The following is a 19,528-nucleotide window of genomic DNA, read 5'->3' as shown; positions in this document are numbered from 1 at the left end:
CTCTTTGAAAGTTCTGGAAATCCCTCTTGTCTTGATTTTTGAGCTGAGCCCTTTCCAGGCACCTTCACGGCAGCACCATTTCTCTTGGCACGTTGTGACTCTGCAGCTGGCATGACCCTGTGGACTGGGAAATGCTCTGCTCCTCTCGGACCATAACAGCTCAGGCTAAAGGTACATCAGATAGCAGCTTCAGCTAATCACCTATTGGTTGAGAGCTCCTCTGCTTTCATTTAGGCGCATGCCTGGGTTGTAAGCACCTGGGGCAGTGACCTGCTCTGACCTGGGGACAGCGAGGCGTTGCCTCTGCCCAGTGCTAAAGGAGGCATGGTGGTGGCAGCATCGGATACCTGGCCAGCGTCGTGAGAGAAGCAGCTTGTGGGACCCCTGCACATCAGGATGTTGGGCAGAGGGTCTCCTGCTATGGAGAGGAGCAGCAGCAGTGGGCAGACAAGTGAGAAAAAGGCTGCAGGGCAGCTGTCCAACAGCATCAGTGTCCAAGGCATCTCCTACACCATCAGGTAGGGCCAGGGAGGATAGCATGGTGAGCCCCTCCCTGCCAGGAGTTGCTCTGACCAAAGACCAAGGGAAGAGGGGCTGGGACCAGTGGGTTGTGGGTTTGACTTCAGCCCAGTAGAGGAAGAATGTTTCCAGGCTGCCTACCTCACAGTGCTGGGCTGCCTGCCACAGGGGTGGAGTATATTGCTTGAGGAAGGCAAAGCCAGTCTGTCCTCCAGAGGGTTTGCCAGTTCCCCTTCACATCACTGAAAGAGATACTTTAGAGGAGATCTGCAATGATTGTGCCTTTCCCCACTGATTTTCCTGCTGCCAGCAGAAGGACGACATCAGGCCTGAAGAACACATTCAGGTGCATTAATGGCTGGCAAACATCATCAACAATTAAAGCTTCAGTTCAAGTTTTCCCTTTTGGTCATAGTCTGAAAGCCTCCTAGCAGTCATTCTGAAAAAATCTGTTCAGACCTTGCTTTAGCTTCCAGGGAACAATGAAGTTAAAAAGTTAATGCCTGTGGGTTGTGAGGAGGAAAAACAAATTAAAGATATTTTTTTCCCCTGCAGTATTTAAAAATCCTTGCAGGGTCCCATCCCACATGCAGTAGGCACACAGCCTTTACTTGCTTTACACAAGTTTTTAAAGTTTTCTCTATTTTTTTTTTCTGATGTTTGTTTTCCAAGAGAACATGTTGGCCCATGGTGGAACATTGCTCTATGTCGCAAAAAATGTACCCGACAGATACTTAAGGAAGTCTCATTTCACATAGAGAGTGGCCAGATTATGGGGATTTTAGGAAATTCTGGTAAGTTCTTCCAGTAGTTTAAAAGAAATAAGATCAGAATGAATACTGGTGACTTCCACAGTGCTAGGAACGTGACCAAGGACTGCATTTTAAACACTGGAATTGCATTTGGTTTTAACCTCTTCTTTGTAAAGCTTTGGTTTTCAGAGTTCAATATTCTGTCATCTAATTAACAATTGTAACTTAAATAAAAAACAAGGTTTCCCCATTTACCTCTCCTTAACTATCTGCATTTTCAGGACCTATTATTTTAGTCTTATGGAGAATAAACTCACCTTTCTTCTTGTCATATGTCTCCATCCCAGTGAGGCTACGAGCTCTTGAAATAATAAAGTTAATCTCATCACAAGTAATTTCTTTTGTTTGAAAGGATCTGGGAAAACAACACTTCTGGATGCAATATCAGGACGCCTGGGACATAAAGAAAACTTCTTTGGTGAAGTGTACATGAATGGGCATCAGTTGAAGAGAGAACAGTTTAGAGATTGCTTCTCTTATGTGCCACAGGTTGATTTCTGCATTTATTCTTGTTCAGTGTGCTTCCTCTCACGTAACGAAAGTATAGCTGCTAGTGTAATGGAGTAGTATGATTTGATTGCAACTTTTCTATTACATTTGGTACAAAGCAGCTAATAAATTGTATCAGTGAGTGAAGGCTGTGCAAGCAAAGGCAAGATCTTAATTCTTACAGGACTAACTGCCTCTTCCTCTTCACTTTTGGTTTTTTCCAGCATGACACTTTGTTAAGCTTCCTCACCATACAAGAGTCTCTGACCTACACTGCTTTACTAACTCTTCAGAAACGCTCCAATGACTGCATCAAAAAGAAGGTCTGTATTTTATCATCTTCCACCAGAAAAGCAGATATTATGTCATGTAATTCTTTCACCAGCAGCATTTGCTGTCCATGGTTGTGTTTTAAGCTTTAAGTTTTGCAATCCTCATTCTGAAAATGGGGAGAAATTCTCCTGCTGAGGAGTAGGACACAAGCTCCCTGATGCTCCTCTGCAAAAGGCTTGTGATGATGCCCCGAAGAATCGTTGTGCTGGGACAAAGCTCTCCTGCCCAAAGCTGCAGAGGAGATGCTGCTGTTGGTATTGAAGTCGCTTTCCCCTTCCCCAGCTGGTAAGGCCAGTCCTCTGCATACTGGCAAGTCTCCTGAAGAGCAAAGCTGACTTTGACACTACTCTGGCTCCTGCTGGATGCCTCTTGCTAACCAGAACAGCTCTGAAAAACACTGGTCTAATAAGCCCCTTACAGTCTACTTTCTTGATAAAACAGGTGTGTTTCAGCCCTACTGAAAAAGTCTTTCAGGCCTCTTTTGAGACTAAAGATTGGATATTTCTGACCAGAGGCTTTTGATGTCTATCCCTTCAGCTATCTTCCAGTTAGCATTTTGTAATTCCTCAGGACTGATGTATCTTTATGCTCCCTTATTTTGGAAGTCAGGCCAGTGCATTATGCTTCATACTGTTACTTCTAGTCCCACCTCTGAACTCAATCTCTTAATGCCAGCTGAAGCTAGAATGCTACCAACTTCTGAATAGAAGAAAATAACATAAAAAAATATTAATTGAAATAATGTATTACAAATAATCAAATAGAAATGAATGCATGCAACCAGCATGTTGGGAAAGTCAGAGATACAAATAATGTACTTTATTTTTCTTTAATTTTTAAAATACTGCACACACTTACCTGAACTGGACTGTGCTTAGTCTTTCTAAATGGCAATTATATTTCAGGTGGATGCAGTTTTGGCTGAGCTGAGTCTCAGCCACATTGCTGGCAAAATCATTGGAAGCCGTATTTTTGCTGGGATTTCTGGGGGTGAGAGGCGCCGCGTTTCGATTGCAGCCCAGCTGTTACAAGATCCCAGTAAGTACCACTGCATGGATTTACAAAACTAATGTTACTTTGTGCTCCTGAATATAAGTTTAGACTTACGTGTATCCCTTTTAAGTCTTTCTGGGCTTGACTGTTTGGTGTCTGAAATATTGGTTGCGGCACATTATTTATATTATATTTATTATATGCATTCATTGAGCCTTGTAGTGGAGTAGCCAGCAGTGAGCCAGGTATGTGTAAGGCAAAAAAATTCTGATGAATGAAAACCAAAGTAGAGTATCTAGAAGGATTAGCCAGAAGAAACAGCACTGTAAATTTTGTCAGTTTGGAAACAGTTTGATGGAGGGAAATGATTGGATTCCAGAGTCCTCATAGGGGTGCAGAAGTGCCAGGACTGCATACCAGGCTGGAAAGAGCATTTAAATAGCAAAGAGAGGTATATCACTGCTACTGGTCACTCCTAGAGAGTTCATTTGCTGTGGTAATTGCTCAGTAAGTTCACTAAACTCTACAATAAACACTATAGTAATTCTGTGTAGATAAACCTATGGAGAAATCTCTCCTCCCCTCCTATCGTCATCAAGGTTGAATTACCCTGTTCTGTACTGTATTTCACCTATGTACTAATAATGGATTTGACTGCAACTTTTACCCTTCTGTGTGCAATAAAACCACAAAGAAAGGCACCAAAAATCTCCCATCTATGGAATTATATATCCTGTAGTTTAACATCTCTTTGTTCATAACAAATTCTGTGTATATATACATTTAATTCAGATTATGACTCCTAGATAATTATTTAATTCAGACTGTAACTTCTAGCTAATTGTTTGCATTTGTAGACTTGCTGAAATTTGTCATCATTGTTCTTAGAAGCAGATGTGTACATCAAGCCTACTTTGGAAATTTTCAATTCACCTGAAGTTACCAAAAAAGATTTTGCTCTGATCCTGCAGCAGTTTTGATGTCCTTATTCCTGGTCATTGAAACCAAACTAGGGAAGCACTAAACCCAAAAGACCACACTATCAGTGCCTACTCTGCTTTACACGTGTAATTTCTCTATTATTTGCCAAATAAACTTCAAAGGCAGAAGCTACAACCCTTCCTTCCCATGTACCTGACTTCTAACACTGTTCGTTGTTATTTCACAGAGGTCATGATACTTGATGAACCAACAACAGGGCTGGACTGCCTGACCGCAAATCAGATTGTCTCACTTCTCTCAGATCTTGCACACAAAGACAGGATTGTGATTATTACAATTCATCAGCCTCGCTCAGAACTTTTCAGGGTAAATAATACCTACTCACTGTTTGGGTTTGTTGGGGTTGGTTTGGGTTTTGGTGTTTTCTGGGGCTTTGTTAATTTGTTGTTGTTGTTTTGTTGTTGTTTTGTGGGTTTTGTATTTGTTTGTTGTGTTTTTTGGTTTTGTGGGGTTTTTTACCTTTTTTTTTTTTTCCCCAGGACAAAAGTACTAGATTCAACATAGTTTCCTCCAAAAGCTTGCTTTCTTCCCCACCACATAAGCACAGGCTCATCTTGAACATTACAGCTCTGGACTTCTACAAGTGGCAGGGCACTTTTGGACAAATACTGCCCTGTGAAATAGCACGCACACTGACTGTGTGCCTAACCTCTGTCTTATTACAGCTACCTAAATCAAAAACACTGAGACAAGCCATATGTGCAGGTGCACCTTATGTACTAGCACCTTATGTATTCATATTCCAGTAACATTTGCAACTTGAGAGAGGTTAAGCCAGGATTTGAAATAAAAAAACCCACAAAGCTTCTTTTCCCTTCTTTGTGCCAAGTGATACAGGTTCGTCACTTCATGTGGCCTTGGGAGGGTTTGTGCTGCGGACAGCATTTTCCCCTTCCATTACTGTTTCATACTTTGCTGTTCTGATACATTCACCACCCACCACTTGAATCAAAAGCTGACTGAATTGAGTATAAGTGGTCATGAAGCCACCCGGGAGTGAAAGTGCTTTTCTGGACTGAAAGCAGTCCTGGTGCTTTGGGAATGTAGATTGATCATAGCTGGTGGGAGCCCTGCCTTGGCAAATGCTCACCCAAAGTCCTTAAGCACTTCAGAATAATTTTCCCAACAATTTGGAGATTTTACAGTCTGAAGCTACTAAGTGCCAAAGCAGGTCAGTCAGTAAATGAAGGTGCATTAGAAGTGAAGTCAGAAGTCCCATTTGTGTGTGTAGGTTGCCTCTGTAATGCTGTTGTTGCTGACAGTTTTGAGAAGGACTAGTTTTAAGAGTTTAAAGATTTGTCATCTTGCATAACCACTGAAAACCACTGAGAACACTGAAATAAAGAACAAATTTTGCTTGAGTGAAATATACTGAAGAAGACTGAATATGTCAAAACTATTTTTTCCTGATCAAAGAATTTTTATTACCAAGACAGCAACTATACTCAAGAAATAATGCACCTCTTCTCAGTACATCTTGCTAATGTATTCATTTGCCTTCCCACAGTTATTTGACAAAATAGCCATCATGAGCTTTGGAGAAATGGTTTTCTGTGGGAACCCTATGGAAATGATCACATTTTTTAGTGACTGTGGCTATTCTTGTCCTGAGCAATCAAATCCTTTTGACTTCTATGGTAAGCTTGTCTAAGCTGTTTTGGTGAAAATATGGGATTAATTTAGACAAAAAAGTGGTTTTCTTCCCCAAATTGAAGTTTTTTCAAGGGACGGAAATGTGTTTGAATTCTCCCCAACTTTGTAATTATTCTCAGTTCAGGGAAGAGAGAGGGCTTGGGCTCATGTAATCGCCACTAACTCCATTAAATGGCAAAATTTGCTGTAGGTCTGAAATACAGCAGAAAGGAGTAAACTGCCAATGAAAAAGGCATCTCAACTTCATGAAGGCTATAGATTCCTGATGGCATCTCCCTATGCCTGTCCACTGCATGTTGGAAAATCAATTTGATCCCAAATCTTTGGAAAGTCCCATGCTCTTATGTATTCTGTGATGCCAAGCAACTGAAAACAGTTGTTGCCTGGAGGAAAGGATGTTAGAATAACTATCAAAGGACTTAAGGCATAAGTTTTCACAGATTCATACTCTGCAGTTTCCAAAAGTTTGGGGAGTTGCTAATACCAGGTTGAGCTACCGGAGCAGAACAGAGAGAGATGATCACTGTAAGCTCTTGGGAAAAGCTGAAGAGCTATGTTTTACCAATCCAGGATGGGGGGAAAAAAAGGGTTAGTATTAGACTTTGGAAATTAGCCTTGGTTTCTATGATTCTATCAGGGAGGTGGTGGAGTCATCATCCCTGGAGGTGTTCAAGAGGGGACTGGACATGGCACTTGAAGCCATGGTTTAGTAGTCATGAGGTGCTGGGTGACAGGTTGGATTTGATGATCTTTGAGGTCTTTTCCAACCTTGTTGGTTCTATGATTCACTGCAAGGCACCTGTGTTATCTGAGCCAGGCAGATACACGTTTGAAGACTATGTGTGTGTGCGTGTGCATGAGTACACATATACGTGCTTCTGGGTTTAAATCTAGCACGTAGGCTAGTTTCTAGCTGAGCATTAACCAGGAGATTTGACCAATCCAAAAAGTTGCGTTCAGAGGAGCCAGTGTTATCCTATTGTCTGGATGACATCCTAAGCTCAGGAGAGAAGAGAAGATCATTGTTGACATGAAGCTGGAATGGGATGAAGCAGAAAATACTGGTGTGACAGCAAGGATAATTTTGCCTTCATGAATTTGAATAGTCTTGAAAAGCATAGATGATTTGAGATTTAGACCCGCTTTTACAAAAGCTTATTAAAGAGAGTACTGCATTCTTCACATGTCAGCCTTTGAATGTGACAAGAAAACGAAAAAATACAGTTTAGAGCAAAGAATCAGCAGAATATTTAGTCTCTGGAAATTGGTAGTTTATATTTTTTGGGTGATTTAATGATGTGAATGAAGGGACATAGTCTGATATAATTTACACCAAGAGCAGAGGAAAATTAATCCTATGTATTTAGTGTGGATTGTGTTATGGAAAGATATCTATGTTTTGGATGGCCGTTTTTACAGAACCGAGGACTTAATTTTGCATCTGTTTACCATTAAAGATATTTCTGCTGAATTCCAGCTTTCAGAACACTAGGGAACTATTCATCAGCTTAATTCAGGGTTTGAGGACAACATAAAAATCTTGGACAAGGCCTCCTTTTCCTCTTGTTCAGCTTGTATTTTGAAGTTGAGTGTAACACCACAAAAGTAAGGAAGACAGAAACTTTGGGAAGAAATTACTGATAAAGACATCAGCTCTAGAGGAGTAATATAAAAGTTATTCCTGAGAACGATTGTTTTGGTTTTGAAACTTTCCTATTAAGCAAAAAGGAAATGTGTAACACATTTTGTAATGCACTTGCTGAATCTGTGTGACTTGTATAAATAGCACACACAAAGTTCCCATCTGCCAGTAACAGATTTGTTGGTGTCAGGAATAGGTATGGGTGGATTTGTTAGAAAGCAACATTCATACTGTGAAGTATTTACCTTTTATAAGTTCCACAGTAGTAAGTCATATTTCTTTCAGCTTGCTAGGGGAATTTGGTCTGCTGAACATCTTCTAACTTAACCCTAAAGTAGCAGTGTGTCTGAGGAGATGGGTAAACCTCAGTGCAACACTGCAGTAACAGCTCAAGTAGTAAAGAGCAGTGTTTCTGCCACATGAGCTCAATTCAACTGAGAAACAGAACTCCATGGTTAGGGAGGAGCAGGCAGAGGGCAAGGGAAAATCAAGGAGCCATGTCTCAAATTTGCCTGAAAACCTGAAAAATACATGACCAGAAAGTCATCTCTTCATCTTCAGCAGTGTTCAGCTTCAGATGGTGCTCTACCTTGCTCTCAGCAGCAGTAACGCTTCACGGGTGGCACAGCTGTCAGCTGTGCAAGGAGAATGCTGAAGATCTGACCATTGCACCACTCAGTCCTTGCATTTCCAGTTAAAGGACTCAAAATTCAGAGTTCTACAGAAGCCACAAAACAGACATTTTTTGTGGCTGCACATTTATTAATTCATGCTGCTTCTAACAGAAGGAGGAATAAAAGAAACCTTGAATACTTTTGGTGGACCCTTCCTTCTTCTTTACAGATTTTAGGATAGAGACAAGGAAAGGTTAGTTGCAAGGGGGAAGAGATAGGAAGGAGAAATGATGTGTATATATAGTGTAAATACTTTGTATATTTACAGCGGATGTGACGTCTGTGGATACCAGAAGCAAGGAACGTGAACTTGAAACCTACAGTAGGGTCCAGGTAATTGTATCAGCCTACAAAAACTCAGAGATCTTTGCCAAAGTACTGGCAGCCATTGAAAGAACAAAGTATATGAAAGAACTGCCACCAATACCATTCAAAAACAAAGACTCACCCAGTGCCTTTTTCAAATTATGGATTCTTTTACGGTAAGACTTGTTTTTCCTTTCCTTCTTTCTTCTTCTTTTTTTTTTTTTTTTTGGGGGGGGTGTTTGTGTGTGTGTGTGTTCCTTTTATAAATGAAACATATCTTTCCTTATGCTAATGTTTTGGGATCTTCCCCCCATATCTAAATGCAATTACTTCTTTATTTATTTATTGTTGTCTGCTGCTGTGTTTGTCCCTGTCTTTTTAAAACACACTACCTTTTTGTGGACACTGTGTGTAAGACTTGTTCAGATCTAAATATACTACCAACATGTGATCAGCCACAGCTAACAGGTATATGGTTATCACTTTATTTTGTTACCAGGAGGACAATGAGAAACTTCTCCAGAGATAAGATGGGCATCATCATGCGTCTCCTCCAGAATTTGTTATTTGGCTTGTTTGTAGCATTTTTCCTTCTCAGACTAAACAGTGACTTGGTGAAAGGAGCTGTGCAGGACCGCGTGGGGCTTGTTTACCAGTGCGTGAGTGCCCCACCCTACACAGGGATGCTCAATGCTGTTGCCCTTTGTGAGTTTCTGTCCTGAGTTATTTGCAGCAGTTATTGATGCCACTATTTTGTCAATAAGAAAATTTCTCATTTGAATATTATTATGTAAAGGTTTTTAACAGTTCTAGATAATGTCAGAGCTGATATAGAAATATGAATTTCAAAAGTGAAGCAACAGGAAGCTTCATGGCATAGAACGATGTTCAGTGCACTTCGTGAAGGAATCAGTCTCAAGCTGCACCAGGGGAAGTTTAGGCTGGATGTTAGGAAGAAGTTCTTCACAGAAAGAGAGTTTGGCCATTGGAATATGCTGCCCAGGGAGGTGGTGGAGTCACCATCACTGGAGGTGTTTAAGAAGAGACTGGATGGGGTTCTTGATGCCATGGTTTAGTTGATTAGATGGTGTTGGCCAATAGGTTGGACTTGATGACCTCGAAGGACTTTTCCAACCTGGTTAATTCTATTCTATTCTATATACCCTGATCCCTGCCTCCCTTTCACAACAGGCCTATGTATGGAGGCTATATTATGAACTGTACAAGAGACCTTAGCTTGCTGGCATGTGGTGTTACAAAGGCAGGACAAGGTCTGGGCCTGTACTTAACATCTTAAGATCAAAATGAAAGATACAGAAAGCATGGAAGTACAAAACCACTCTAGACAACAGTTAAGCATAATTAGATTTAAGATTATTTTGTTATTATTACTTTTTTCTCTTACATCTTCCATACTAAGACCAACAGTCGGTTCTATTTACAACTCTAAAAACTATTCTGTTTATGTAGGGAACATACACTCCTCTTGTCACCTTAAGATGAGAGCACCTCAAGAAATTATCCAGTGATGGAAGTTTCCTCCATCTGCAAAAAGAGAAGACTGTCCTGCATGTTGCCTAGCTAGCCCTTTTTCATTAAGCTTACAACTTTTTAAATCTGCAGGGCGCTTGTTTTCCATGGTTTTAGTGGGGGGAGTGGGGGAAGCAATCAGGTAGGTTTAGCAACAATATTTCTGATACATTCTCAAAGTTGTCCCTGTGCTTTGGGTTATATTTGCTAGCAACAAGTCTTGATTTCTTTACTCAGTTGTGATTTAATTTATTTCTTATATGTTTAATTTAGTCCCACCTTTACGTGCTCTCAGTGACCAAGAAAGTAAAGATGGCTTGTATAAGAAGTGGCAAATGCTTTTAGCGTATATAGTACATTTCCTACCCTTCAGTGTCATCAGTGTGGCAATATTCAGCACCTTTATATACTGGTAAGCATTTCTACCATCTATTGGATTCTTATTTTCTTTTTCTTACCAGTTTCGATTCCATTGTCAGCAACAAGTCACCTGGCCTGGCTTCCTGTTGTTGTGTCTCAGAATGAATACAGATAAAGCTTAAGGAAAGGTGACATATTTTTAGCTCTTTTCTTTCAGGTGGTGTTAAAACACTTTATGAGTAAGTAAACATCCCATTCTGTAGGCAACTTGGCAAGTTTTAATGGGCCTGGGACGTTTATCATTCTTGTGTCATACCCCAAGCAGGAAGTGTCATTTGGAAAGACTGCAAATAAGAGGGCAGAAAAAGTTGAGGCAGAGGACAGTATGCGATAGTAACAAAGCATTCTACTGGAACATTGGTTCAACTACAGCATATGGAAGTAGGAAGACCTGGATCCCTCTCATCCACTCTCCAAGAAGAGTAAATTTCTGAAGTAATACTTCAGAATGGGGTGATATTTCATCTGTTGGTTGCTTTATGTGCAGCGTAGGTCTGCTCTTCCATTAATTTCTCACCTTCTGAACTTAATATTGAGTCCATGTCTGCTTATGCAAGCTAATAGCAAAGCAACCAGGACCAATTTCTGCTCCTACAGATGTTTGCATGGGTTGAGTTTTTGTAGTTTGGTGCTGATATTAAAAATAGCAGTTTAGTTTAAGCAAGGCCATTTTTTTTCTCTTTGTCCCCTTACTACTTGAGCTTTTATTTTTGCAATCTGTCAGTGCTGCCTGCTTCAGGCAGTGCTCCCTCAGAAGGCTGTTTTTCACAGACAAGCAGAAATTACTTCTCCCACCAAGAATTCAGAGGATGTTCTGTGCTCTCCAGAGCCCTTCTGTTTCTGCCCACTAGTGAACTGGTTGTTGATAAGGCAGCCACTTGGAAAGCACCTTCCCAGGCTCATTGAGGGAAGGGCTGTGGACTTTCTAAAGATCATAATCTACTCTTTGTCACTCCTTAATGAGCAGGAAATTTGTATGGGCAGAGACTTTGCCCTTGTGATTTGCTAGTGTCAAACAATCAATAGTCAAGAATGTGTCTCTGGTTAATAGGTAATATTTACAGATACAAGCCTCTCAATATCTTTGCTGTTTGTGGTTGTTTGGAAGCCATCAGCAATGTGTCAGAGTGATTTCATAGTGCCCTTAGACCTCAGAGTAAGCTGTTTCTCTGTGAAATTTTGAACATTGTATCTGTGCAGAAATGAGTTTAACTGAATGGACTAACTTTTGTAGAGCCTCTGGTAGGTGTTCTTACAGGCCTCAGAGCTTGTATTTGCAGGGTCAGATGGTTTGGGTCATACAGACTCAAAATCGTACCTGACCAGAAACAAATCAAGTCTGACCAAGAACAAATACAGCAACTTTGGCAATCAAGTAAATGCACGCTGTGTGACAGTTTAGGCTGTGCCTTTAAGAAAAGGGCAGCTGCAGAATTCTCTAGCTGAATGTTTGGGTGTAAAAAGGAAAACAGAGATTAATTCTAAATGGATTTCATTGGTCAGATGTGAGATGTACCATAGCAAATATCTCTAACATTCTTTTCGCTCACTCACTCCAGCTTCAGTCTGTCTTTCGTTTCTTGGCCAGAATGCATGCCGCTGACCCTGGACTGAAACTGATAAGAAAACTAACTTCTTAACAACTGCTTTGAGCTAACAAATTTCCCTTAATCCTTTTCTCCCTCTTTCTCCTTTTTCATCTAATTAACTGGAGGGGAAAGGGAAGGGGGAGAGAGGTTGGGGGGAACCCGAGGTGGGATCCTCCTGCAAGGGGGATTTTTCCTGTGTTATTTCCTGTAAATTCTTGTATGATATTGTAAATACTGTATATTTGGTATATATTCATTGCGTTTCATTATTGCTGGTAAAACACACCCTTCATTCGCTTCTCCAACTTGGGTTAGCTGTGCTTTTTGTGGGTGCGGGTGGATTAAACCATTTCATCACTACACTCTGTTTATGCAGATTTTCCTAGCTGAAGATACCTCTGAGAAATGTTCTAGGAGTCTCTATCATCCTACCATTCTATGTCTATAATATTCTCATTTTGATTTTTTTTCCCCCTACTATTCCAGGTTTCCTTCTCTTTCTGTCCCTACCCTGGATTGACTAGTCTGTATTTACATAGCTCTGTGTAAAGTATTAGAGCACCTCAGAGAAGGTAATACTTTTATGCTAGGGCTTTAGGAAGCTGCTGCTTCTGCACCAATCTGTGATTAAGGGTTGCTAGCTTATTGAATGTTTAATACTTGAAGAGTCAATGTTCAGCCATCTATTTATAATAGACATTGTTTTGGCCATTATAAAAAATGCTACAGAAAGCCTATGGGAAAATTAATACTTCTATTTTAAGACCATGTTCAAACATGGTGGATTAAAAAAAATAGAGAGAGTGCCTTGCATTGAGCAATAAAAAAGAAAACAAAGTATTGAATAGCTGCTTCTGGGCAAAGCAAAGCATGGTTGGACGTGATGATCTTGGACGCAATGATCTTGAAGGTCTCTTCCAACCTGGTTTATTCTATGTATTCTATGTATTCTATGCAGGCTATACCAAGTGTGAGGCTATTGTGGTAAAAGTATCTTGGAAAGAGAGTACTATGTAATAAAAGGTTTTACCATCTCTCATCGATACTAAAAGGCTGAAATAAGTTTGCCAAGCAACTGCTGGCCTTTCTTCACTTTTTAAATTGTTAGTACAGTTCAGGAGGACTTTTTCTTCTTCTGGTTAGCTAGAGAAAAGCTGGGAATAGCAGGTTGTATCAGAGTGGAGGAGCAGGGAGGAAATTGTATTTGGATGAACTACATGGGTGGTGAATTCAATCAGCCTGCCATTTAATCAAGTATATTCCTTTTCATATTTGCACTCACACTATCAGAAGTGCAAAATTCCATCTGTTAATTATATGCATAAAGGTGTTCCTTAAATATGTAACCTACGCAAGCAACTCCCTGTGCACAAACCCTAAAAGGAGGAGGATGTTGGTTTCTGGGATTGTAAAAGCTATGATGGTTACCCTGAAAAAACACAGATTTCTGCTAAAATGATGTCTTTACATAACCCTGCTCAATCTAGATGGAGTAAACCTAATATATCTGCACTTCTGTGACAGTATTAAGTGGATGTCCTTTTTGTTAAGGCTTCAAAGAACATACTAAGGGTTAAGACATAAACTGTTAACTTAATGAGCTGTGAACAAAAATAAAAGCTACTTTCACATTTAATACCCAAACACCGCTTTTAAAATCTTCTTTTGCTCACCTTTGTACAGGACTACAGGGTTGTATCCTGATGCTTCCAGATTTGGAATTTTCTTTGCTGCTGTCCTAGCGTCTCATATAATCGGTGAACTACTAACGCTTGTTATACTTGGAGTGGTTAAAAACCCAAATATAGTCCAAAGTGGAGTGGTGCTGCTTAATTCAGCAGGTGTGATAGTGGGAACAGGACTAGTAAGGTAGGAAAAAGATTTTTATTTCATTCTGGTGTCAACGTTAAAATAATTTACCTATGGAAGAGGTTACTGAGCAGTCTGTATTGCAGAAGCATGATAACACAGGTAGCAATGGAAATAAAATACAGCTGTTATCCTTCAGAGGCAGAAATACCTTATCATATTAGACCTTGTACTAAACACACAAACCAGACACTTTGTAATGTCAGATATCAACCAAGACATGAACTTTTTGCAAATGAACTGAAGATAAAACTGAGAAATTAGTATCTGTCAGCTCAGGTGAATTCTTTCACTTATGCTGACATGATGATGTCAAATGCTGTCCTCATTAAAGAAGCCTATTTTAAAAAAAAGTTCCTACAGCTTTTAGAAACTGCTGAAATCAGGCATTAAATGTTGGGAATGATGCTTTGGGAAACAAACAAACAAAGAACCCCAGCTGTTCTCAACTCTCTTATTCCTGTTATTCTCCAGTTAAGCATTAAACTTTTCAGACACTTTTCTACATCAAAAAGTAGCATTGTAAATGTGTGAAAATTGTGCTCCACTCACCCTATTACTGTGCAAGCAAATGGTTTTGCATTTTAATTGCATGAGCTTTGGTTTTCCCATTGTATTTTTCAATAATTTAATAATGTAATTACTGTTAAGAAACGTGACAGGTCAGACTTGATGATCTCTGAGGTCTTTTCCAACCTTAGTGATTCTATGATTCTAGTCTAAATAAGATTTCTTGTGGTCTTACACGAATATGATGTGCTCACCGGAGACCTTTCTGATGAAAATTAAGTAAGCCTAAGAGATGTCACGCTGTCCTCAAGTAAAGCAAATGAGTCTCATACAGCTGATAACGCTTTGTCTTTTCAAAGCAGATCTCAGCTACTGCTTGCTTATCAAATAAAACTTGGTGAATATCTAATTACTTGAACCCTGTCTAATTTCAGGAAGATGTATGTTTGTAGACACAACACAGTTATTCCCACTATCATAGTCTAATGCCTTGATGGCAACTGCTATAAAATGTTAGATTGGTTTCTAGCCTTATTTTATAGTAGAGACATTGCTAATTAATATTGTGAATCTTTTTGATTAATCTTCATAGGCAATGAAGGATGTTAAAAATATCACTGGGACTTGGGTTGCTGATTGTTTTACTTGTTTGCTTCATTATGAAGTCTTTCAGTATTCTAGGTGCAGAAATTGCCTGGTCTTGTTGAATGATGTTATTTCAAGTTTCATGCTCTTTTTCCCTTCTCATTATTTTTTTTTTTTTTTTTTTTTTTTTTGTTTTGTTATCAATTCACTTCCCTCCCCAGAGTGAATTGATAATCAGTCTTTCTGGCTTTGAGGATGTAGTGAGGGACTTTCTTACCTCAGAAGAAACACATTTTTGCAACTAAGCTTTATATTGGCTTTTGTAATTTTCAGTTTATCATTGCAATGTGAATAGCAAACCACTTTACAGAACTATTTGTCACTATCCATAAACCCTTTGTGTCCTAATTTCTCACAAAAATGGACTTTATGATTGAAAACCTGACAGGTACACCCAAAACCTGTGTCTGTAACAGGCTATAACTAAAGAGCTTGTTCTAATTTGGGGGAGAACTAGCTCTTGGAACATAACAAAAGTCAGTCTAACTTCTCTGTTTCTTTAAGGACCCTTGAAGAAATGCCAACACCGTTTAAAATACTCAGTTATCTTACCTTTCAAAAATACAGCAGCGAAATTCTTATAGTCAATGAATTTTATGGCTTGAACTTCACATGTGGTAAGTGTTAAAATGAGGACAACTTTTAAGTCAACTGTGAATAATTATAATGAGTTGTCAATGTTTATTTTCCTTCTACCTTTTATCAGCAAGATAGATAAATTTTTACTCTTTTAAAATTTCCTTCAGTTTTGATCTTTCTCTTTTTCACCTCCTCTTTTAACCCCCTTTGGGGCAGTTTCAGTAGGTAGACTTTGCAACCTGTATGAGCTTTATCAGAGCAGTATTACACAGATCAATACAATTGCACAATATAAGATCAAAGATCAGTGCAATGAGCACTGACAGGTAACATCTGACCAGATGTTTTCTCTAGTACTCATGAAGCTTCAATTCACCTATGTTACCATGACATATACTGAGCAGCTTGGATCTGTGAGGCTGGGCTTTGCTGGTTGTAAGCAAGATAACCAGTAAAACATTAGAATCAATCAGGTTGGCACGCTAATTCCATCAGTGGCGTATAGCTTACATCTTTGGACCTACCCTCTTTTGGGCTTTATAATCAGGTGTCTGCACTCCTCTCCAAGGCTTTATGTTCTTCATCTATTAAACTCTCCTGTCCCTCTTTATTACAAGACAGTCTCCATTTCTTGAATTCTGGAATCACTGAACAAAAGTGAACACTAAGTCTAGAATGCTGGCCAACTTGCTTTATGAGCACACACCACCCCATTCACACCCTCTGATAATGTGTGCAATGTCTTTTGTTTGGCATGAACAAATCAGAAAGCTCCTAGTGACCCTTTATTCTTCTCTTTAAATACTATGACATAGATTAATTGCAGAAACATATGGCTTGTCTGTTCTTATTCTAGAATAGGAAATACACCACTGTGGGTATAGATCATTCAAATAGCATTAGGATGAGGTATGTGACATACACAGAATGGTAGGGGGTGGAAGGGACCTTGAAGATCATCCAGTCCAGCCCCCAGTTAACTGTATGGGTAAGGTATTTAAGTGGATGAATTAGATACTGAAGCTGCTAATGAAATTAATTTTTCTTTTGACAGGTGAAGCCAATGCTTCCACTGCAACTAGTCCTGCATGCATTTTCTCTCATGGCATTCAGTTCATTGACAAACACTTTCCTGATGCATTGTCCTGGTTTGCAATCGATTTCCTCATACTCTATGCTTTTCTACCAGGACTTGCCATTATAGCAGTTCTGAGCTTCAAAATAAGAGAGAGAATTATTGACAGGCAATAAACATGTAGCAGTTTTAATAATGTCTAATACTGCACTTTTAGCTTTATTAAGTTGAAGACTTAAGGTGTTAGGTTTTAGATAGAACATAAATGATTATACACATAGAAACACATTCATCTTATGCTTGTTTCGTAATGGATGTTTTCCCATCTTGAGAAACAATGCTCTCTTAGGAGTGCGAATGTCTTCCTGCTGTTGGTGGTCTAACCCCACTCCACCATAATCATCCACAGTATCACCTTTTCAAGGACTTTCAAAATTTAATTTAGTAAGATGCTGTTCTCAGTTTTAAACAGTGTAGCAATGGTGCTCTGATTTGTTCCTCCCTATTTTGTTTTTTAACTATTACAAATAAACAGAGTGCTGCTACAACTAGTAAACCTCATTTCCAGAATTGTGTTCCAAGTCCTACATTTTGGTTTGATACCAATCCAGGGATTTGTAGAAAGGAAACAACCAAACACATGTACATAGAGATAGAATCAACAGATCACTCCAGTCTAATCTTATGCATACTCTACAAAGAATGGGTACAAGATCTTTAAGCAGTATAAAAGTTATCTAACAAATTTTTGTCTCGTAAATTAGAGAAGACAGGTACGTTATTTATATCTCTTCCTTCTTTTCATTACCAAGCTCTAAATCTCATTTTGAAAGCAGTTTGTGAATTACTGGAACAATTTTTTCTTTGTTAATAAAATGTCAATTTATCTTAAAACAAAATTACCCAAGTTGTTTGCCAGTTCTTGGAAGTGATATAGGTGGCATCCTTGGAAATTATTTTCATGGGCTCACTAACAACCCAAGTGATACTGTGAATCTAATTTATGCATTTAATACATGTAAGTACCTCTCAAAACTGAAAACCTAAGAAAAACAGAATTCCTAAATTTTGTAACCAAGTTTTCATGTTCAGTTGCAGAGGGATACCCAGATATTTATTTGAGAAGGTAAGTATATTTGTATCTTGAAATTCCTGTATAATATAATTAACTTTGATAATTTTGAGATGATGCACTTTGTAACAAAGAAATTTAAATCCTCAGGTTAACACAAGTTCTCTAAACAGGGAGGCCAGTATTTTTTCCCAGTATCTTTACATATAGTTTTCTGAGATACAAATGTTATATATTAAAAATAATAGGTAACTTTAAAGAGATGGAAAGACAGCAGATTAGTTTGCCTTTCCCATTTTTATGCACATGTAGGGCTGTCCATCAGGGAACATTCTTACCCTCCAGTCTGCCAAGTGACTGTTCAGACATTTACTCTCTGACAACTTTTAGCTTTCATGACAGCCCCCTGGCTTTAAACAGGATCTTGTCTTGCACATCTGTAAGGAATAAGGCTGTTAATTATGATTTATGAAAATATGAATTATGACAATTAATTTTAGTAATAACCAACAATTATTAATAAACTTTAAACAGTATTTATATGCAGATCCTAGTGCACAGTCATGGAATCATTCCCATAAACTGGTACAGTTTAACGATTTTGAACCCAACTAGAAAAATACAAAATATTCAAATAGAACCAATGTTGCAATTCTGCCATTTGTCCACCAGATAGCGACTCAATGAGAAACTTGCAGCTGCTCTATAGCTAGGGATCAGGCACATGCAATAAAGGAACCTTTCAGAGACACAAATCAATTTATGATGACAAATTATGACTCTGGGCATTGCCAGGGAGGCTACTTACAAACCATAACTTACAATAGCACATGGACTAAAGCACGTGGATTTTAAACAGAACCAAATCTGGCGTTAGACACGTGAACACTGGAAAAATATAGTTTCACTTGCGAAGTTGGTTGCTAAGCTACTGCTATGCTGGCTCCAAGGCTTGTGGGGATCCAACAGTGCTCTGCCTGGTCACTGCCAAAGCTCCAGGACTTGTGGGGACCCAGTGCTAGCTCCCAGGGGCAGTCCCTTCTGGACATGTAGAGGCAGCTTTCTCCTGTGGCTTCAGGGGTGCAGAGTTGATTGGGCAGGTTCATCTAGACAGGCTCTCTGAAGTGGCCCTCAGGGCTGCAGTCCTGCAAAGTCAGCAGGGCGCTGGGGGGAGTGGTTCCCCCTTCTGGGGCTGCTGGAGAGTGTGGTGTGGGGGTCAAGGAGCAGAGCAGTGCAACTTTTTCCCCTGGCTCAGCTTGAAGTGAGCGAGTGTTCGGGACACTCACTAGCAGAGACAGTGCTCTGAATCACGTGGAGCAGCGCTGGCTCCTTCTCCCGCAACTCAGTGGCCGGCACATGGGATGCGGCTGAGCACGGTTCTTCCTTTGTGAGCAGGCGCACAAAGGCTTTCGCTCACAGTTCTGCAGCCTCGTGGCTATAGCAGATGCTGTTAGAACTTGCTGAAGGATTCAGGCTAGTCCTCCCCCCAAATGGGTCAAGCTTACCAGGAGGGTTCAGTCCCTTTAAGATATGGTGGCTACTTCTCCCTACTGGTGGGACTGGGATATGACACTAAGCTGTAGTGAAGTGAAGGCCTCTTTACAGGCTTCCAGGCAAACTGAGGTGTGCTAGCACTTCTAAGGTTGCTGGCTTCTTTCTGGATTGCAGAGGCAGAGCATGTACACAAAGGCAAAGCACATGCAATGGAGCAGAACAGCACAAAAGAGCTTAGTAGCAGAGAGCTTGAGCAAAGAGCAACTTGTTTATAAATTGGGAAATATTTATAATATACTCAAAGCTTGGATTTGGCCACTAG

General features: G+C 39.7%; 1 protein-coding gene across 1 annotated transcript; it reads left to right on the top strand.

Moving 5' to 3' along the window:
• The first annotated feature begins 396 nt into the window (after positions 1–396).
• Positions 397–19,024, top strand: ABCG5 (ATP binding cassette subfamily G member 5). The gene is made up of 13 exons (XM_054168513.1): positions 397–518; positions 1,192–1,313; positions 1,684–1,820; positions 2,045–2,143; positions 3,059–3,191; positions 4,315–4,454; positions 5,656–5,785; positions 8,386–8,599; positions 8,923–9,128; positions 10,227–10,365; positions 13,646–13,831; positions 15,491–15,603; positions 16,620–19,024. Exons 1-13 carry the CDS (start codon positions 397–399, stop codon positions 16,814–16,816), a joined length of 1,938 nt encoding a protein of 645 aa, XP_054024488.1. The 3' UTR covers positions 16,817–19,024.
• Positions 19,025–19,528: the final 504 nt, after the last annotated feature.

Source organism: Dryobates pubescens, chromosome 16 (genome assembly GCF_014839835.1).
Source record: "Dryobates pubescens isolate bDryPub1 chromosome 16, bDryPub1.pri, whole genome shotgun sequence".
NCBI classification, from domain to species: domain Eukaryota; kingdom Metazoa; phylum Chordata; class Aves; order Piciformes; family Picidae; genus Dryobates; species Dryobates pubescens.
Note: the sequence above shows the minus strand (reverse complement) of the source record. Positions and strands in the feature narration are given on the sequence as shown.